The following is a 22055-nucleotide window of genomic DNA, read 5'->3' as shown; positions in this document are numbered from 1 at the left end:
TTTGCATGCTCCCCCTCTGCTTGTCTGAGTCCTCTCCTGGGACATTGGCTTAGTTCCACATTGCAAACCGTCATTCTTGTGTTAATTAAAGATGCTAGTTTTTAGATTTGAGTTTGAATGTTTGTTTTTCTACATGTGCCCTTTCACTGGCTGATGACCAGTCCTGCCTTTAACCCATAGTGTCATTGGATTGTCTCCATGTTCCGAACAATATTGATGAGGATAAGCACTTTAGCAATAAAACCATAATTAGCCTCCTTAATTAGATTAATTGATGCTAATGTAAACACAAATTAGACGGGTGCGTTAACTTGACTGGAACTGGAATACGAGTATGTTCATCCATCCATTTTCTATACTGTTTATTCCGAAACAACACCATCAGTGACCTCAAGAGTACGTTGAGCAGAATCATCTTTATTGGCCAACTGTGTAAAACACACATGGTATTTGTCTCTGGTAGTATGAGCTAAACAAGTATTCGAGTAACAAGCAACTATGACAAAAACATATGACCCATAAGTATATGTAGTATACTAGTAATTAGACTGAAATTTCCAGTATAAAATCGGTGTGTTGCAAATTTCAATATATCATCATGGAATTGCCTACATATTTAAGCTCCCAATTCAAATACAATTTTGACATATTTAGTTAAAACCACAAAGTAAACCTATCCATGAACTATTGTAGTTCTTATCCTTATTAGGGTTGCAGGTGTGCTAGAGCCTAACTACGAGGCCGTGAACCGCTTGTACTGGTCACACGCCACTCACAGGGGACACAGAAACAAACTATTCCCATTCACACCAGTCAATATTTTAGTCTTCAATTAACTGGAATGTGAGGCGAAGCCAAAGTACCTGGGGACAAAAAAAAAACATGCAAGCATGGGGAGAACATTCAAATAGCAGGACTTGAGGTCAGACAGGGTACAAAGCACATAAAGCAAGATAAAAATACAATCAAATGGAATAATGTAGTGCAAAAAGAACATGAGATGTTGTGCAGATGTTTACATACAGGAGTCAAACAGTAAAATGTTTGACAGCACAGATACAATCTCTGGAATGGCATCTGCCACATCTGTCATAAAAATAGTTCAAACGAGACTTCATTATAAGAAACCGAGAAATGCCCAATCAGACCTAGAATACTGCATCCCATTAAAATTGTACTCAAATGTTTCATCCTTCCATATTTGATGAAACAACATGTAAAAGTATGTTTGCTTGGTGAGCACTCAAACATGTCTCATCAGTCACAACCAGAAATCTAATTTCAGTACTTAGCACCTAAGGATAAAAAATACATTCAGTTATCATAATAATAAACTTTTTAAACTTCAATTTCATACATCGCAACACAATTTGATCCACAGAAACTAAAGACATCAGTCTCGGATGAATCAATTACACCATTATCAAATTTTCCCGACTACTGGCACTGCAAAGGCAACATACCGCATATGAATTTATATACTGGAGCTGTAAAACACCTTTAAAATGTGTTTAACATTGCACAAAATACTAATAAATCATATGTGATCACGTCATTACTCTAGTCCAAAACATACGGTGTACGTTGTATAGTGCAATATTGTGGTTAACTTCTTAACTATTTTATCACTCATCTATGGCTCCAGCATCATTCCAGTGTCTTTGGCTGCCTATTGCTTCTTGGGAATGGGGCAACTTCCTGCGAACAATCATCAAATGCCATTTGTAAAATGGCACATCTGATTGTGTTCTCTTGCCTTCTCAGTCAGTTACAGTTTCATTTTAGTTCTGCTTGGTATCCTTTATGGTCGGTTATCTTTGGCCAGAGAGTGCATCATCCAGTTGACCTTGGTCTTCCAGCTTTCTCGCAGAGCCTCATTGAACTTGACTTTGAAATTCTTCAGTGCCTCTTCCTCTGTTTTGCCCAAAGCTAAAGAGTCCTGTTGGGTAAACAACAAAATAAGTCGTAATTACAAGAGTCCCTTGCTACCTGTGATTAGCATCATTTGTGCAAACCTTTAGGTACTGAATATCCTTGAAGGAAGTGAGTTCGGGCAGTCCAGCTGCCTTCATCATCGCAAAGAGGTTAACAAACAGTGTCCCGTTCCGACACAGGATCTTGTAAGCCCGCTCGCAGTATTCCCTAAACCTGACAAGGAAGATGCAATTTTTTGTCACAAAACACAGAAACCCCTGCGAATATAAAGACCTAATAGCGCACCTCTCAAACTTCTCACTGTTGTTCGTCCGTCCTTGTTGGATCACATGGACAAAGTCATAGGTCAAAATAAAAGGCACACGTTCCCTGTTGATGCCCAGTTTGCGCTTGAAGTTGCCCAGGAAATGTCCAAAGTCGATGTGAAATAGCTAAAGAACAGCAGACCACAAGCTGTAGAGATGCTCAGGATTTGAAACAATGACATTTTATTGACTAATCTGAGACAAATCATGTGCAATCAAAGTTTGTCTGAGAGAACTACAGATTGGCGTGAAAATTCTGTGGAGGGTTGCCCGCAACCAAAAACGGATCCATTTGATAATGGATTAAATAAGGTGCATTCAATACTAGAATAAGAGAATAAATCAATAAAATAATGTTAAATAATGCACATAATTTTCTGTTTGCAGGGGCCACCAAAGTGGACATTGTGATTTTCTAGGAGTTACAGAAATAATTATTTTAAAATGAAAACACTGGTAAAGACCTACAGAAATAAAGTGTTGCATATTGATAGTTCTGTTTCCTATTTCCTGTGAGAAATGATTAACATGATTAGTGTCTTCGTGTAAATAAAATGAATTAATAAAATTAAATTATTGCCAATTTGTTATTTCAATGTGTTTCAAACTTGTAACCCTTCGGATTAAATAAGACCCATGAAGAAGATCTCGGTTGAAAAAAGGTCGGTGAACCCGGCTCTAAAGCATACAAATCTTCTTCACGATTTAAAATGACACCCACGCTCTCATGCCTATCACTACCCAAGATAGAAAATACATTACGTAAAGCTCACCTGTCCAGTTTCCCTGATCATAATATTATCATTGTGACGGTCTCCGATGCCCAGAATGTAAGTAGCTACACAGTAGCCAGCACAAGACAGTGTAAACGCCTCGATTGCTTGATCCAGTTTGTCTCTGGTAAGGAAAAATGGGATGAATATGTCGATTCCTAAAAAGAAATTATCTAGAACCCAACTCCAACAGATTAAAACATTTTACTGTTCTAACAATTGGCTGGGCTGGACACATATTATCTTCCAGGTACTCGGTCATATTAGATGCTGCAACATTTCAAGGTATTTGAATTAATAGGTTATGTTTAATATATGTTATGGTTCATTCATATAGCTTTTTGAACTGACATAGCCTAATTTTTATAAATATTACACATTTGACTATATTACAGAACAAGATAAAACAAAATAGTTTGAAAATGATGCAGTGCATATAAATGACCCAAAACAAGTAGCTGATTCCCATGAATCCTCACTAAGTCCCTCCACAAATTTCCCAAATTCCTCAGCTAAACCTCCTGGAAAAAAAAAGACTTTCTGGATACTCACTCTGGATTTTTAGATTTGAGCCAGTTGAGCAGGGCATCCTTGTTAAAGGCAGCAGTCGCTGCACTGTTGCTGTTGTTTCGTTGGATATTGGCGATGGTGTCCGAGTTCTTGACCACCTCAATGAAACCCATCTTATTGCCAGTGGATAAGCAGCCATAAGGGATCATTCTGTTCTCAAAAGATAAAATCAGCTGAGTACAGTACTTCCAGGGGATGCTGTGCGGGACTAAAAGTAAAACCTCTTGCTCCCTACCTGAGATCCAGTCCTTCTTTCTTCCACAAATTCTCCATGAGCTGGATCATCTGGAGGGTCAACATGTCCTGCCGAAGATCTACACGATGAAAGATTGGCATATTCAATTCTTCTCAATTGTCATATAATCCAATTTTCTTTGGTGTGTGTGTGAGTAACTCACCATCACCATTCTTGAAGATGATGCCCATCATGTCTCCTTGAGTCCAGGGACTCTTATACATCAACCAAAGTGGTTTCATCTTCGAGTCCATAAATCTGCACTTGTCTGTACTAGAGCAGAAACCACTTAATATGAGGACACAACTTTTTAAATCATGAGGCAGGGATTAAATTGTTCATTAAGTACAGTGAATGGAAGAGGCATACATAATAGCAGATTCTTTTTTGTTGCTTGTCAGCCACTTTGCTTAAGCCAGATTGCATTATTTATTGCAATTGTGTTCTGACGATGCATAACGATCAGATACAATATTGTTGGTTTTATACAAATGGGAGAAATCAATGTAATTATTCTGTAGTTGGCAGCATTTCTTATTGATTGTGCTTCATGGGATAATTATATCACACGACCTATGATATTTCTGTAAGAGGGTTTATTTCTCAATTGGCTTTTTGCACCCACCGGATACAACATTAGGTACACCTGCAAGGTGCAAAAGAGCTGTATCACATATTCTGCCTTTACACGGAGGAGTAAGGCTCTGTTGTACACCTATAATTATGATGCAGCATTGCAAACTGCAAAAACATGAACTAAAGTATTGTTAGATTGTTATGTGTGCGTATGCGTGTGTGTCTCTTACCAAATTTCAGCGAGGATGACGCTGGGGTTGAGTGGTGACAGCAGGTTGGACAAAGCATCCGACTCTTGTCTGATGAACAGCTTCAGGTCCTCAGCATTTATTTTCGGAGAACCAGATTTGATGAAGTCACTGAGGATCTTCATTTTGCCTTGAGCCTCGTTCTGCACATGGAAGATGGGCAAAAGAAAGACATTTGAATGCTTATCCAATGGGATTATCTGTTTGTTTGTCCATCTTTTTAAGTTCTGTATGTCGGGACCAGTGTTGGGTAGGTTTCGTCTGAAATGTAATATTACAATATTACTGTCTCGGAGTATTAATGTTTTTTACCAGTGGTCCCCAACCACAAAGCCAATTTGGACCGGGTTGCAGCCGGCCACACTGATGAAAAAGGAAAAAAAAAAATCTCGCAATTGACACGTGTCAAGATGCTAATTGTCTTGGGTGCATAACGCTAATATTAAACACACAAATTAGCGATGAGTAATGATAGCACGCTCATCACAGAGTGTTGGCGCCCCCTACCCAATCTCCGCTCATCACACTCTGCTGCTAGAGCCCGGTCCACAAAAGTTAGGAAGTGGCCGGAACCGGAAAAAAACGTTGGCGACCACTGCTCAGGTATAAAAATTGAACCTAGAGAGGTCATCACATCATACTGTGCTACTTTAGCATCTAATTCCACTCTCTTCTCTGGGGATGAAACCGTTTTGGTCCGAAATTATAGTCATTCGCTTGTTGATCTTTCATAGAGTTTGAGTGCTCTCATTGTTTTTTATGCAACAAGTGGAGTACCTGTTTCGTTAAGAGTTTGATGTGGTGGATGTTACCCCTGCAGTAGGCCTCTTGAATCAGGCCAAACCGTAAACTGACAGATGGCACATGGATTTCTGACCTAAATTCAAGACACAATGTTCAGTCAAGATGAGACGCACATGTTGTTTCCTTTTGCTGCTGCACTGTGCCTCACCTGAGGTGCCAGAAGAGAAAGTGCCCTATCCTCCTGTTGAACACGGCCCTCTCCAGCAGGAACGTCGTGAGGTCACAATCCAGGTAGGATTCATACTTAAGGACCTGGACCAGCTGGATTAAATACTGGAGTAGCTCGTCATCACTGTGGGCACAGAATGCGGCTCGAAAAAGATCGTGTTCTTTGTACATCAATGATGAGTAATAACGTGAACACAAATTTGACTACCTGAGTTTCCTGAGGCATCTGATGGTGAAAGAACGGACCGCGGGGTCTGGAAAACTGTAATCTAAGAGCTCCAAGGCGGGGATGGCAGGAAGCTCTGGCCAGTTTCTCAGAAGACTCACCATCTAAAGAGTCACATTGAAGGTTGATTATTACCTCGACCAAGAAGTGTTTTGACATCCCATCAACAGTTTCTCATATATCAACCTGAATATTCTACAGTTATGCTTCTGGCTGTTTTCTTTTAACTGCGAAGTCACATTTAATCAAACTATGGCATGTGGTAATATCTTCACCCAGTCTGGTTAGCTATCTGAGGGAAATCTTTTAGTATGGCAATAATTCAAATGTCTTTACCAAAGAAATTCTAGAAACTTCTAAGAAACATAATTTTCATTCAAGTTATGAATCTTTGTAATTATGTTTGCTCTTAGAAGCAGTATATAACATTGTAATAATACAACCACTTACCATTATTATAAGTCAGTCACTGTATTTATATGAGTGGAAAAACTCCAGAGTTCATGAAATCTCATCAAAAACTGTGCTTGAACTTCCAAACATTGAAACTAGATGTATCGCACTTAGCATGTTAGTTTTTCTCAAATCTCATCAAACCTGTTTGTAGTTTAATGTGCTACTTTATTGACAAATGTTTTAACGATCCAAACCTGGACGACATCCTCTCTCTTATTCCACTTGGTGATGAGGAGCAGCTTGGAAAGATTTTCAGGATAATGATCTCTGACTTCCGTGCGGAGCTTCCACAACAGCTCCTTCTCGTCCTCGAAGAATTCAGTGTAGTTTTTGTTGTCCATGATTTCTTTCAGCTTTATGTTCTGCAGAGTGAAATAATGCAACGAGGAAAAAAGCCGAAAGTGTAAGAATTTTCACATAATACGAATGTGAGCTACAAAATTGTCAAATACAGCGACGCTGACCTCTTCTTTTGTTACGACAGCTGTATCACCATTTGTCTCCATAGCACTTATCTGGAAGGAGAGTCCGTTTAATTGACAATCTTTGAATGCAATACACGTGAAGTAAAATAAAAAGTGTTTTTGAAAAGGAGCACCTTGTCGATCGGAGGATAGTAAAGAGGATAGGGTCTGATGTTCGGGAAGCGAATGAGAAGCCCAGCCGCACTGTCAACATTGGGATTCTTCTCAACGGTTCCCATCGGGTTCAACAGGTCACTTTTGTCATCTGTGAGAAAAAAAAAGTCACCTGTGATGCGTATGATTGTGTCCTGAATAAGTGCCTTTTCAACCTCATTTTCTGGCTACTACAATGGACAGAGTGCGTTAAGACACATTCGTAAGCCAGAAGACAAAAGAATTCTTAGCGAAAAAGGAAATTTATGATTAAAAGGGTTCCTTAATGGCTTGATTAAAGGAAATCTATCGACAGTAAGTTTTTTCTGTTGTTATGATACAAGCCTGCTAAACAGTTCTAAAATTTTGGGTTGAATATTAGTTCCAGCATTTTATTGTGGAATTTGCACGTTTTCTCTTCCCAAAACATGCACGTTAGGTTGCTTGAAAACGAAGACGCATTGATCCCACGTCGACCGTGAGGGGTGTAGGAGTGTGCGTGCATGTAAAGTGCTGTGAGGTTAGTTATGCAGACTGGGAAAGGTGTGTGTTACTTTAACTTTACGTTCGGTGCTGTTCTTCCCATGCCTGCAGACACACTAATGCCTGCAATATCTCAGCAATTCCTCAACCTATAAAATACCACCAGATGCCAGTGTCGTTCTGCAAACATCTTCCTGTTCTTCCTTATGGTTGTCAGGCGTATTCCAAGTACTTTTACTTGATGCTAGTTTTATATAAGTAGTTACCTTCTCTCTCTCGCTTTCACTTGTATGACAGTTACAATGTTACCTAAATGATGGGCTGTAAACGGTCTGAGCCTGGAATTTTTATTATTATTATTATTTCCATCCATCGTTTTACCATAGTAAAATGTAAAATGATTCTCATTAGTGTTGTGGGTGAGGTGGCGCCTATCCCAGCTGACTGACAGGCGACAGGCGACAGGCGGTGTGCACTGAGGACGAGTTTGCAGCCAATCGAAGCAAAACGACCTTGCACACGCACATTCACACGTTGAACAATTCAAGAGTCTTCGTTGAATCTAACGTGCATGTTTTTGTAATGCGGAATGGAGCTGGAGAACTCGCAGAAAACTATTTGTAACTTTGATGGCACAATATTGCACGACATTGCTCTAAGTACCAGGAACAGATGGCCATGTGGACAAAAGAACCTCGTCAGTCTTCAGCTGGTCTTTATAGTCAAACACCATGGTGTTCCCCCAGGCTATTGGACAATCCTAGAAAAACACAGATAACACAATTTATACTGCATTTTGTCTAAAATCCATCCCTGGTGTGTAGCACAAGCCATGTCCGAAATTAGCTTTACTTCCGTTAGTCTTTCGGGCACACGTCTGTGAGACTTCTCTTCCAAGCAACAGAAGAGAGAAGTGTCTCAAAAAGCAGAAGTGATGCTACCTGAGTCTGATACTACACCATGCTTGTTAGGTTATGCAGTGACCACAGTTGCTGCAGTGAGAAAACGTGTAGTGGTTAAGTCAATTGTCACACTGTACTGAACGAGACGCCAATCTCATTGTACTGTATAATTCTGAGACTTGTAAAAAAAAACAAAAACATATGATGATCAGAATTATAGTTGCAAGACAATAAAGTATGAGTAAGTTGTGTTACAGATGAATGTGCACGTTTTCAAGTAACAAAACATGCACTGCTTTTTCCATTCAAATAATCCGTCTACAGTTCCTTTAAAGACATCACAAAACATGCAGAACATATTCACAGTGAATATTTCAAGTTGCACCTTTCTTCATCAAAGACGGCTACAGTTAATCACCTGCAGGTTGCAGCAGTGAGAAATAATTGATAAGACTTAAATAAACAGCACATACTTCTCCTACTATGGTGCCACCCCCTTCATATTTATTGTCCATGCAACAAAACTGATGATTAATAAATCATTAAATACAGGAGGACAACTGATTCCGAACACCACAGCACTCAGTCACTCCATTGTTTTCGCTTGATTTTTTTCCCTTCATTCAGCATGTCTGCTTGTGCGGCGACTGCGTGTGACTTATTAAGTACGATCTTCATGCCAATCGGATGTAGCGGACGAGGGACTGACTGGGAGCATGTGAAATAATGACGACATGCTGATGGATTGAAGTGCCCTCCACGAATAATCAGTGTACATACTTCAGTCTTAAATGTCACTGTTCAAAAATACACTTCCAATTAATTGGCAAAACTGGGTGTGATTTTTATGTGAAGCAGTTTTTTCGGTTTGTGTTGAATGTAACTATAAGAGTAAATAATAATCGAATTGTAACAACTATGGGATGTCTTATTTTCCTCCACTCTGCTGAATGTAACTATTAATCTAACTTATCCATCCATCTATTATCTAAACTGCTTCTCCTTTAATCTAACTTATTTCCTTTTAAAATGAATTAATCAGTAAAATAACCAAGTTTTTTTTTTAAAGAAGGTGTAATCAATTATATAACAGTTACTTTTTAAAGCAAGCTATCAGTAAAATAACAGTAACTGATTTACTTTTTCAAGGTAACTGTTGCACCGCTAGTTACAGATATAACTGACAGATATTTGTCATTTTCCGTTGTTTTATACGTGTTGGAAATGCTTCACATCCCTGACATTTTTAAGAAAGACACTTAAGTTTTATTACTGCATGACTCAGGTCCATAAAGCAACAGCCTTAACTATCTTACTAGGATAGGAAGCAATAACATTTACTGAACAACTTGGCTGAACATTGGGTGTCTTGCTTTGATGACTCTTGACAGACTATTACCAGAAAGGGGAAGTCAATTCAATTGTAAACAGCACAGTGGGCGGGGGTGCCATACAAGCTAAATGGTGTCAAGATGAGTTTAGTATTCCTTGAAAACACTTGCCAACTTCCTTAGAGTGATGCACAGATAAAAGAGGTGAACTGGATGAAGTGTGAACTTGCAAAACTTGACACATGCACACACCCGCACAATAAACGCTGACAATGCACATTACGCACGCTCATCTTTTCAGACAAAACTCACCACTTTCTTATTCTTCTTTTTGGTGCCTCTGGGCTTCTTGGTCTTGTCGAAGATGGCGTAGAGGGCGAAGCAGAGGCGGCTCATGCGAGGCAGGTCCGCCACGTTGATATCAAACTCCACCTTTTGGTCCCATAACGGCTCAGAGCACACCGCCACCTCGGAGCTGGTCACCACTTTACAGAGTAGCTCACTGCCATGGAAGAGGCCGGCCTGCACCACAAGCTGGTGGGGGCATAGAAGCACGTAGCGAGTGGGGGGCAGACAAAAGTAATGTAATAAGAAGGTTTTACTGCAAATAGGATGCGGATGTTAAACCTGTTCCAATTTTTAGAGTGATGATCAGACATTATCTTTTCCCCAATCATGTCCACTTATTGGGCATGTTTTTTTTTTCCTTTTTAAAACCTGATTTAAATATAATTGATATTTTTAATCTGTGGCGATATAAAACTATTTGATTTTGTGCTAAAGTATAAAACAAAATGCCTGCTTACTCTATTCATTTTTCATTTGTTACACATTGTTTTGTTATTGTTATCTTGTTAAACATTATCTGTTATTACACTAGAATGCCAAAAGTGTTTTTTGTGAAAGTAAAGCAGTGTAAACACAATACAATTCAGTTTATACAAGAGTCTGTAATATTGTATGACTGTGGGGTATATCTAAATACTTTCAAAAGACAGTTCCGCTAACGAGTAATATGTGACATATGACACTTTGGAAGCAGCTTGCCCACCACAGTTAGGAGACGAGGGCATGACATGTTGCGTGGAAGCAAGCTTGTGTGACAGTGGAAGATTTACATGCTTGACAAGATGATTAAGCGTTTCCTGTGTCACTCAGGCTATGATTCAAAGGGTGTACTCTTTGAATTTCCTTTCAATACACGGCCCCTGGAGACAAAATCCAATATTGTGGGACCATTCATGTCCTGCCCTTTGCCAAATCAAGATAGCCCACGTCTGTATTGACTAAATGTATGAGCTTGTATTCTACCCCTGGGGCGTGTTTTCAAGCATCTGCCTGCCAACAACTGACATAACGGATCATTCTGTGACGAGACACATTTACCGTGAGTCATAAGGCAGCAGCTGGAAGTGCACTTTATACAAGGCAAAGCAACCTAAACCGGAACATAGTTAAGTGTACGTTATGATCACCCATTTACAGGATTCCCTACGTGTATTGTGGTTGGAAATACTAAAAAAGTCGATATGCAGTATTGCCAAATGATAAAAGGTGTAATTTTTCCACAAACAAAATGTACTCCCTAAATGTGTCAACAATAGAAACGAAAGAGAGAGAAGGAGGGTCTTCTGAGAATCTAAAACCCCGAATGAGGCATCAACAAAAACAGATATAGGCCCTCCCCACTTCCTGTTTTGAAACTTTAACCAACCGCTATGATGAATTATGGGAAGCGTGTGGTCGGAACCAATATATCCCCCCAGCCTCCGCCCATGTCATTTATATGTCAAACTGTCTTTTAGTACAAGTAAAATGGGGATATTGAGAAGACAACGTGTTCCGAAACCCACTCGGACGCACACCTACCTTCATTCCTTCATCTGCATTGACTCGACTGCCTTGCAGCAGGTGGATGTAGAAAGGTTCATGGATGGAGAACAAAGACGATGTGTTCTGCTGCATGAGCGAGGCAGAGGAGAAAGGAAATTTATTCCCTCGCATGTCTCCATTGTGTACAACAATATTGCAAAGAAGGCATGCATTTCATGTTGCCACACTTTCCTATTGAGTGAGCAGTATTAAAAAAAAATGGAAGTCATAAAAAGTATGTTCAATCAAAACTAGGACAAACAGAAGAACTCTATAAAGGTGCTTTCATTTGAATTTGCTGTGCATCTTGGTGTCTCTGCATTTGTGAGTCAATTGAAGTGAAATTTATTTGATCAGATAAGCTGCATTATCAGGATTGTAAAGAATCTGCTGTTGTTGGAGTAATTTCCTTCCTGTGTGTCTGTCTAGCTTCCCGTACCTGTCAGCCTCGAGTTTGGCATTCAAAAAGCCAAATGATGAGGCAGTTATGATTAAGCCTTATGAACTCTGCATAGTTGTGGTCACAGTTTATAATGTACACGTTGATAATTACGTGTGATTTATAACACTGTTGTTGGAAGAAAAATTTAAATAAAAAATGAATAAAGTGTGGACAAGAAGTACAGAGGATGGATGGATGGATAAAGCACCTCAGACCATGAGATTGTAGAGTTGCTTTTTGTCATATGAAACCAACAATTATTTCACACAAGGTTGGGAAAACCTTTGTGCTTAAGGGTCACATTTTATTTTTAAAACCGATGAACCAATTGTAGATGAGGAAAAAACTGAAAAATTTCCATCTAAAACCATTTATTTTAATAATAATCGAATAATTCATCTTGATGTTTTAAATGTATAATTAATTATAATTATCATCAACCAATTATTCAATAAGAATGAAAGTTAAATGTAATGTATATGTTATTTTGATAATCCTTTGTTGTTTGTATTTAAAATATACCAATTAATTAAATGTCACATTTATTATTTTAAGAACACAATAATAATTAATCTTCATTCTTCAAATTATTCATAATTAATCATTTAATTCATTGTAATTAATTATTAGTTTTTTTTTCTTTTTTCTTTTCTCATTACAATAAATCAATTAACTAGTTACTAAATGAGATAAACTTAAATTCATGCAACAAATACGACAAGGCTATGAACAGGATCCACATTGTGTCCACTTCATGTTGTCCCACGTCTGCATCAACATTCAAAGCAAGACATCGAATGTCAATTATTTACATTGTGACGCTCAGCACGTTTCAAGTGTGCCAAAGTCCGCGATGTCCCAGGGAACAACTGTGACACACGACCGGAAGAGTTAGAGAAGTGTTTGTAAAAGCCACCAAATGTCCGCTGACCTCTTACCTTCTTGACAGGCAAAGGAGGAGGTCTGGACAAGGAGCGACTCTTGCACACCTGACTACACATCCGCCCGTGCTCCTCTTGATACTTGCTGATGGTTGAATGGTGCACCATGGTGAGATGAGGATTTTGTCCAGTTCTCAAACAGGAAAAAATGTACTGGGATGAAAGAAAAGAAAAGACATAAACGGCAGTGACTTTGCATGGAGGGACGGGCAGCAGAGGCATGGTGCTATGTGAAAAATAAATATGCAATTATAACATTGTCTTAAAATTCTCCTGTCTGCACTCATTCCAAGGGCAAATATTTAACATAGTTTGTTGTTAAATTAAATATATGTATTTCATGTATGTATTATTTTGGATGCAAGTTTTGCATGTTCACCAAAAATGAAGTGCCGTAATTTACGAATAACACACTTGAATACACACAAAATTGCTCTTTAAAAGCTGACATTCTTTTGCATTCCTGTATTATGCGCGCCCCTGATTTTCCGGTATCCATGCTCAAAAACTAAATTATTATCCGCATAATAATTTGACTGCTAACAATTTTGGCATTTGAATTTGCCATATGTGACTTTTTGCAAACAGGGTGGCATCAGGGGCAAACTATGCAAACCTTGTGGGAGGGTTTACGCTGATATAGCATTATGCAATAGCCTTTGAGAATAGGAAGTTAAGACTGAGCAAACTGCGAGTGCAAATGAAGGAGCTATCAGCAGCCTCAGTTAATTCTTTGCAAATTCGGCCCTGAGTTTCTAAGCGGTCAGAGTAGAGCGAAGCGTGCCCAGAGATATTTTTTAACACACCCATAGTCTTCATATCTATGTTTGATTCTTCCTCAGATTGTGGGTCCTTTGTGTGATGTTGCAATAACAAAAACTAAATGGAAATAATTCCCGGAATATTACGCCAATTTTTACAGAGTGGCAGAGCATGAAATGGTGAAAAAAAAGATGCTTTGGAACTTATTTCTTCCAATCTCGGGAACCAGCTTTGATACAAAACATGACATCGGGTTAAGACATTTGTTTTCATTTACAGTAATTCCCTTGTTCCTTGCCACGATCCATTTTGAGACAAATCCACTTGTGAAACCATGATTATTTTTGGTGAGCGGTGAAAATTACGAAGAAAGGCAGTTGTGTAGAACACATTACTGAGCATAATTCTTGAAAGTACACAAGGCCCGGAGGATAAACATGGAAGTAATCCGTAAACGTGTGCTGTACTAACTGGCCGCTAGTTCTCAATATTAGTTGATCTTTAAATACAAATATTGTGTTTATCCTCGAGAAATTACGATCACTCCAATTGCTGTGAGCTTTTGGTATTTTCTGAAATTTTATTTTATAAAAAAACAAAAACAAAAAACAAACTGTTTGCATGCACGTCTTTTGCACGTTTTTTTTCTTTGTGTTTTAGATAAAAAGACACCACTCACAACATTTGGAATTAAATAGTTTTTGCTGGAGCAACATGACCAGTAACAAGAATCCAAGCCGTATTGGACAAGACAGACAGCAGAAAAAAGAAGGCACGTTTTAATTTAAAAGTTCCTTCTCTGTGATCCTCAGAGCACCGGTTAACTCCTGCTCGGGAGGCTGTTTGTTTGCTGTCTATGTTAATGCAGTCCAAATCTTGTTAGGGCTTGAATGGATGCAGTTGCTTCCTACAGTGCTGCTAGCTGGACTGATATGAGTTAGGCCTGCAGGTAGCATCACTGGACTGTGCTGCCAACAAAACTTGAGTTGTTGGCGGTCAACAACATCTACAGTTTGACACTTTTATTTGACCTCAGTGGAATGAAAAGGGTTGAGATGAGTTTTTTTTCTGTCAATATTTCATTAACATGACCCTTTCATAAACCTTGTTTAATAGTTTAGCCCAAGGTACATTAAAATTAAATATATGCAATAATAACTTACGTTTACACCTTGCCCAATATTATCCTCTATGACAATCAATTTTTTCAAATAAATTTGAAAAAAAAAGAAAAACAAGAGAATCAAACGCACAGTTATGAAAGAGAATTCCACTTTGGTCCAAACCCTATTTTAGCTAATCATACTGTCCAAGAGTATGAACATGTTTTCCTTTTTGTTTAATGATTTTTTTTTCATTTTCTTATTTAAATTAGAAAATACATCTACAAGTCATAGATGTATTGCTGCAGTACAGTTGCTAGATGAGACTAGCGTCAGTTCTGCGTTACATTTTCTATCTACTTAGCTTAGCAGCTAGCCAAGCTACTGTCCTTCTTTTGTACTTACAGTTGGTATCTACTCTCTGCGTGAGTCAGAAAACATTCCATTTTATTCAGTTAATTTGGTGTCATTTATTAAATAAAATCAAAATGAAAACTAAAAGTGTGTGAGTATAAACAACACTGATTTAAAGCTACCTTACTGGTGATAGTGTAAGGCTCACCATGAGTATTGGGAAAGAGTACGTAAAATAATATTTGTTGTTGAGATTTAGTCAATTTAGGTCATTGTAATGAATACATTCTACTTCCCGCAAGCTGTACACCATGGCTTATCAAAACTATTGTCACAAAAGTTCTTCAAATATTGTGATAACATGTTGATCGATTACAGACCATGAAAGCTTGAAAGACAGAAACGAGTCAATGATGAATATCTTACTTTAAACTGGCTCAAGGGGTGTCTCCCATAGATGAACTCCCACCTGCCGTTGACCTGTAAGGTGTAATCCTCGGGCTCTTGCTTCAGCGAGCGGAAGACGGTGGCCTTCTTCTTTAGGGCGCTCCTCATCACAGCCAGTGGCACGTCATGTGGCTCCTGCTGCACCATGAAGCTTTCCTATGGTACACATTCACGTTTGTATCTTACTCCTCATTGAGACTGAAGAGTTGCAAAATGGAGTTTGTGGCGTGGGAGGGGGGATTCCATAGATGCTCATATTTACTCAAAAACGTTCTCAGGCGTCCGGAGCTTCTGACCCATCATTTCTTCACACGTATAAACAACATTCAGCATCAACTCACATCACAAGCCTCAAACTTGATGTTGATGAAGATCTTGGTGTTATGTGACTCGCCACACATCGGCAGAGAGCAGCATGGCTCCAGGTCACAAGGGAACATGTACGCCATCCACTGTTGCCATGGCGATGCCTGCCGAAGCTGAGCCTTCTCCTCGCAGAACGCTCGCATCTTGGTCCGAAACTCGCTCACCTCGTGATTCTTCTGGGTCTCAAACTCATGCAGACCTGAAAACAACAAACAGATACATCAGTTAACCACTTTGTCAGATTTTTAAGTCAGTAAAGAAGCAAACTTCACAGTCAGCCCTGTATTTTAGGTTTATTTCATTTGCTAATTTACAATTTAAAAAAAAAGAATGATGAATCATACTTAAACCACCCACATTAAAAACAGCATTTCATTTTTTTTTCGGGGAGTGGTCTGCTGTGGCAGCAGCATTTCAGCTGCTAACAGGGCCAAACTGGACAGCCTGATAAGGACGGCCAGCTCCCATCCAATGCGGGACACCATCAAAGCACTCAGCATTTCCTTCCTTGACAGACTGCTCAACCCCGGCGTATAGATGCAGTATTTAATCATAGTGTCTGTTGTTGCTGCTGTTCACATTTACATTTGTATATTGTACATACAGTCGCATTTATTATTCATATCCTGCTGTCACATTTGTAACTGCTTTTCCCTCTTCTTGTATGACGTAAATATGTGCATAGACAAATGGAGACTTGAGAAACTTGAATATAATGTTTCTAGTGTGCCACTACTGTTGTTGTAAATACATTTTTAGGCCATTCTTTGACAACTCTACTTAGTACACCACCTGCTCCCAATGCAAGCATCATATAGAAATATGCAAATACCGTACTACAAGTTGAGACACAATACTCCTGAAACCAGTGTTGCAGAGCCGCTTTGCCGGTGTACAACACAGATTGCAGACCATAGAAAGGCTTAGTCTATGCTAGTATATTATATTCTAGGTTAACCCAGGTACAATAGCCACAACAACCATTGTCAGGTCGTGAATTCCACTCAAGCACACAAAATGTGCATGTTGTAGCAACTGTGTGTTAGGTGTAGGCCTTTAAGTGGCGGCCCGGCAATGTGGCGAGTGACGTCGGGAAGTGGGTCTCCGTGCAAGTGTCTGGGTGTAAGATGTGGCCAACAGCAGCTGCAGCGTAAGTGTGCTCCATGTGTTAATTGTTTTTCTATCATCCCAAGAAAAATGAAATATTCGAGATGATGTAGATGCTTTGAATTGGATCGCAAGAATTGGCTACAAAAATGACAATAAATCATCAAGTCGCCAAATGGGCATCGAAAGTGAATTTTGCTGACCTTTACCAATCAAAAAGCTGATTTGGCTGTTGGTGAGTTTCTCAACGCGGTCACCCTCCCTGGCAACCAGTCTCAAAACACCCATGAAGGGCTGCACGTCACTTATACGCCTCGACTCCTCCTCCAGCTCCTCCCTCTCTCCCGTCTGCTTGATGCAAGTGAAGACGTATGCGTCTGGGTGACCCAGCGCCGTGAACAGCGCCTCCCCTCTGGCATTTTCCCAAACCATCTGGGAAAAAAAATGAAACAAATCTCTCATTAACTTAGATACAAATTGCAATATGGGAGTAAATATAATTCAAGCATTTTCTAAAGTATTTATCTTCACTAGGATCATGGGTGAGCTCACTTTGGGAGACATAAATTAATTTCTAATAGGCTATATTCTATTCATTACAATATTTGATATAATACTTTGTAGTAATTGAATCTCAGCTCTTGAATCAAATTTGCATGTTCTCCTTGTGCTTGCGTGTTTTATTTCAAGGGTCACCAGCCGGCTCGACCCTGAGTCCCTCTTGGATGACTGAGCTTCTCACCCGATCTCTTTGGGAGAACCCAGACACCATGCGGAGGAAACTCATTTTGGCCGTTTGTAGCTGGGACCTTGCGCTTTTTGTCACATCCCATACTTTGTGACCATAGTTTAGGGTAGGAATGTAGATCAACCTGTAATTTGAGGTCTTTCGGTTCAGCTCCTTCTTCACCTCAACAGACCAATACAAGGTCCGCATCACAGCAGACTTTGAACCGATCCAGCCATAACGAAGTCCAACACTCACTGGAAACAAATCTCGTTTACTGCGGGCAATGCAGACCAAACTCTGACAAATTTTGTACGGGGACTGAACAATCCGTAAAAATGAGTTCTGCTCCTCTGCTCAAGCACCGCCCACAAAAGTCTTGGAGGGACACAGTAGAACGCCTTCTCCAAATCCACAAAGCACATGTAGTCTGGTTGGGTGACCTCCCAGGCACCCTCGAATATATAAAGCTGGTGTTCTATGGCCAAGACAAAAACCACACTGCTCCTCCAGAATCTGAGATTGGACTTTCCGAAGGACCCTCCTCTCCTTACCAGCTTGGCTGAAAAATGTGATCTGGTCCCCATTCTTAAAAAGGGGCGCCACCACCCCAGTCTGCCAATCCAGCGGCACTGTTCCAGATGTCCATGCAATGTTGTAGAGGTGTGTCAACCATGACAGCCCCGCAACATCCACAGCCTATAGGAACTCCGCGCGGCTCTCATCCATCAGGAGCCTTTTGAACCGTCCTCTTGCCACAAATTCAAAATCTAAATTTATCCCGTGATTGGCTGGGCACTAGTCAAGAGTATATCCGCCTCTCATCCAATCACCCAAAAGTCAACCAGGATTGCCTCTGATTTACCCATTATACAGTGGGTATAAAAAAATCTACACACCCCTGATCGATTGCCAAGTTTTTGTAAAAAAAAAACATTACACCAATTTACCGGTAAGTGAGTAAAAAACTTTTTCCACTATTAATGTGAGCTATAACCGTACAATTTGATTGATTTTTTTGTTTTAATCTTTTCTAACATGTCTTTCTGAAATTCTGCTATGCTCCAATGAAACCAAGTGTGCACTTTTTGGCCAAAATTTCCAAAAGGCAAGTTTGGTGCAAGGGCAAGTCTGCTCATCACCAAAAGAACATCATACCTACAGTGAAGCATAGCGGTGGCAGCATCATGCTTTGGAGCTGTTTTTCGTCAGCTGGAACTGCGGCCTTGTAAAGGTTGAAGGAGCAGTCAGTGTTTGTACAACATTTTCAGGCTTCTGCATAAAAGCAAAAAATGTGTGGAAAAGCCAAGAATAAAAAAAAACTGGAATAACTCAAATGTATCTGGCATCAATTGGAAGTACTTTAAATGGCGTCAAGTGTGTGCTGACACCCATTTACGATGAATTTGAATGTGATTGGTTAATTCTGAACACAGCACATTCTCACCTACAGGAATGTGTGCAACCACATTATTTCAGTTGTTTATTTTTGCTTCCCCTCTCAAAAAAAAAGCCCCCAAAATTTCAAGAGCCTTGTACAGGTTATAATTCACATTAAAGGTGGAAAAAGTTTTAAAATTATTTGTTGCTTTTTTTTTATATAAAAAAATTATACTATTGTAAGTAATTTAATCCCTCAAGAATAAATTCACTTTATACCCTGTAGTATATTTTGATAATAACTTAGAGTACTGTACATGAAGAAAAAAAAAAACAACAACAAAGTGCTGGGATCTTCTGGCAACAACTGCTTTTCTATTCTTAAGTTCGGCCAACATGTCACAGACAATAATTTTTGGGACCGAGATTTTAAAATATGAATAAAATGCAGAGGCATTTGCACACTGTTAAAACATGGAGAATAAAATTAAAAAAAAGATGTTTTTTTTTTCCAACAATGATAAATTCTTACGAAAACACTGAAAAGAAAACCGGATGAGCAACTTTTCATCCCAAAAACTTCTGAAGCATTTGTCCCTGAAAAGAAAATGGAGAGTCATTTTCTTAATTATCTTAAAAGCTTCCAAGAGTATCATTACAAGACAAAGCTAAATCAAACTGTCTGAGGTGGCAGAGCGGTTGGCATGGAAACGGCACGTTCAAATTCATAAGCAGATTGGCAGCAAAGCAGCCAAGGAGAAATGTGGCTTCTATAATAGCCCAATTTGGCTTTTACACTGGAGATGGTTCAATTTGTTTGATTTTTCATCGACATTTTCGACCTATTCATGCTTATACTGTACTGTTTTTGGTGCTTATACCGTCTTGATGCTCTTGATGGTGTCCTTGTGAGACACCGGGAATGTGAGGTAGATGCCAGTGGGCAACAGGAAGTCCATCCTGATGCTTTGCTCGCCCTCCCGCTCCCACTCCTCCTGCATCCCATACTTCCCCGGGGGCATGGTGATGACGACGGCCTCTCATTTACCGCCAGCTCCTCCGTGCTGCTCACCACAACACAAATGTAAATGCTTAATACAGTATTCGACACCACTGACAAATGCGTGCGCTGCGGTTTCAGTGTCAGAGCATGCAGCTTTTTTCAATATTGTTTAGGGTTTGAAATAATAAAAATGGTAATGAAAATATTAGAAACAGCTCCACAGTGCAGTTGTACACTGCAACGGCGTGACTAAATCACGACCTCTCTGACATTGTGCATTACCATATAATCTTTGGATTATTCCTGTTTGCCGAGGTGTATCTAAAGAATTACCCTTTAACTTTAGACTTTAGAGAAACTCATGATATAATGTTTTTATTATTGCTATTCCTAAAACATATTGATAGTACCACGACAACTGTTATATTGAAAAAAATGTTTTAAGGAGATAACGACAAAATAATTAACCATCCATTTTGCCATTTCCTACAGCGTGGGCAAAGGTGTGCTGCAGCCTATCTCAGCAGTCTATGGGCGAGAGATGAGGTACACCCTAAACTGGTCGAGAGCCAATTGCAGGGCACATATACAGAAGCTGAACTTCAGTACTGTGACGAGAAATGCTGACCACGATAGGCATGGGTCATTAAGGTGACAATGGACATCAATTGATCGAGTTGCATTTTGTAAGATAGATATTGTGAAAATATTCAGTAGAACTGATGTAGCAATATGATAATCGAAGATGATGTTTTTGTGATACTTTCCCAACGGGACTGATAAAATGATGACACAGCAAGTATGCAATGTGACGGAACAACATGTCAATGATGAAATGAAAACCCAGAACATACAGAAATAAAATAATTGCACCATGAACATCAATATAAAATAAATCAGATTAAAAAAAATGTTTTATTCTAATTTTGCATCAATATATTTAAATCAGCTGTAGCCTATCTATAATAAACAGGCTTCTAAGAAAACATGCTATGGCTATTCATTAGAAGTAAAACGTGAACGTGTTTTTGAAAATGTGATGGTGTGTTTCCAACAAATCAATTACAATGTCAGTACAGGCATAAAGTAATTCTACACTATTGATTTTGGTAAGCGGACACTTGAAATGTGTGAGCCATAAAAAGCAACTTGAATGCACACGGTAGTGTATATTTAAAATAGCAGCAAATGAGGAAAAAGCAAAGTTATTTTGGAAGGAAAACAACTCAAAGGGTAAATTCAGTCCGGTTTTAATCGTGACGACAGTATGAGCAGATTGCTGTGAACGAGTGGAAAACACTTGCCTGAGAGCCTTGCGCGCCGGTCATCTACCGCTTCGTGGGATTGTCACAGAGAAGATGGAGGCTGCTGTACTGCCAGCGAGGACATGAATCACTCACCGTGCGGCGTTCCGACCATTGTTTGGGGTTCACGCCAGGTGCACGAGAGTCTGTGGGCGCCCCCGTGGAAAGCGTCCACGGTGGGATGTGGCACACACGCGGACTGAGTATCTGCGCTTTACCACGCAGGTGCCAGCGGTCAAGGGATCGTCTGACAAAAGTCGAGATCTCTTCCACGCGAAAACAAACGTAAAACAAACAAACAAACAAACAACAACAAAAAAAAACAATGACAGGAGATTCATCTGAGTATATGTAGTAAAATTTGTGCACTATCTTAACAGCAAACCAGATAGTTGCAGGAAAGCTGAAAAGAAATAAAAAAGAAAATCCCTTTGGAAAACAACCAACCAAAGACTGTGACGTCCACGCACTATCCTGGAAAAAAATAAAAGTGTAGTCTATAAATAAATAAATAGATAGATATACCTATGTAGATCTATATATCTCTCTCTCTCTCTATATCTATCTATATATATATATATATATATATATATATATATATATATATATATATATATA

At 39.3% G+C, this 22055-nt stretch overlaps 1 protein-coding gene across 3 annotated transcripts; it reads right to left on the bottom strand.

Annotated features, from left to right (window-relative positions):
* Positions 1–411: 411 nt before the first annotated feature.
* On the bottom strand, positions 412–21845 carry pik3cd (phosphatidylinositol-4,5-bisphosphate 3-kinase, catalytic subunit delta). Of its 3 annotated transcripts, none has more exons than XM_088289500.1 (23): positions 21438–21844; positions 20012–20194; positions 17227–17455; positions 15892–16115; positions 15530–15706; positions 12882–13037; positions 11499–11588; positions 9942–10163; positions 8060–8156; positions 6895–7025; positions 6761–6811; positions 6491–6658; positions 5823–5944; positions 5595–5738; positions 5420–5519; positions 4625–4785; positions 3982–4091; positions 3819–3897; positions 3566–3733; positions 3014–3137; positions 2221–2366; positions 2016–2148; positions 412–1939 (listed from the first exon to the last, which is right to left on the bottom strand). In XM_088289500.1, the coding sequence occupies exons 2-23, from the start codon at positions 20150–20152 to the stop codon at positions 1802–1804; spliced, it is 3111 nt and encodes a 1036-aa protein (XP_088145626.1). In that variant the 5' UTR covers positions 20153–20194; positions 21438–21844; the 3' UTR covers positions 412–1801. The 3 variants fall into 3 exon arrangements, with proteins under 3 accessions (XP_088145626.1, XP_088145627.1, XP_088145625.1); XM_088289501.1 differs by having other exon boundaries at positions 17233–17455; XM_088289499.1 differs by having other exon boundaries at positions 2016–2366; positions 21438–21845.
* Positions 21846–22055: the final 210 nt, after the last annotated feature.

This window comes from Idiotropiscis lumnitzeri, chromosome 3 (genome assembly GCF_059441095.1).
Source record: "Idiotropiscis lumnitzeri isolate Australia: NSW breed Sydney's pygmy pipehorse chromosome 3, RoL_Ilum_1.0, whole genome shotgun sequence".
Lineage (NCBI taxonomy): Eukaryota > Metazoa > Chordata > Actinopteri > Syngnathiformes > Syngnathidae > Idiotropiscis > Idiotropiscis lumnitzeri.
Note: the sequence above shows the minus strand (reverse complement) of the source record. Positions and strands in the feature narration are given on the sequence as shown.

Excerpts from the sequence above, each read along its gene's own strand:
- pik3cd (XM_088289499.1), bottom strand. The coding sequence starts at position 20,152 with ATGCCCCCGGGGAAGTATGGGATGCAGGAGGAGTGGGAGCGGGAGGGC. Across the intron at positions 6,659-6,760 it reads CTGTCGTAACAAAAGAAGAG|AACATAAAGCTGAAAGAAAT; the intron begins GTCAGCGTCGCT and ends TTCACTCTGCAG. Across the intron at positions 4,092-4,624 it reads GTCATCCTCGCTGAAATTTG|TACAGACAAGTGCAGATTTA; the intron begins GTAAGAGACACA and ends TTTCTGCTCTAG.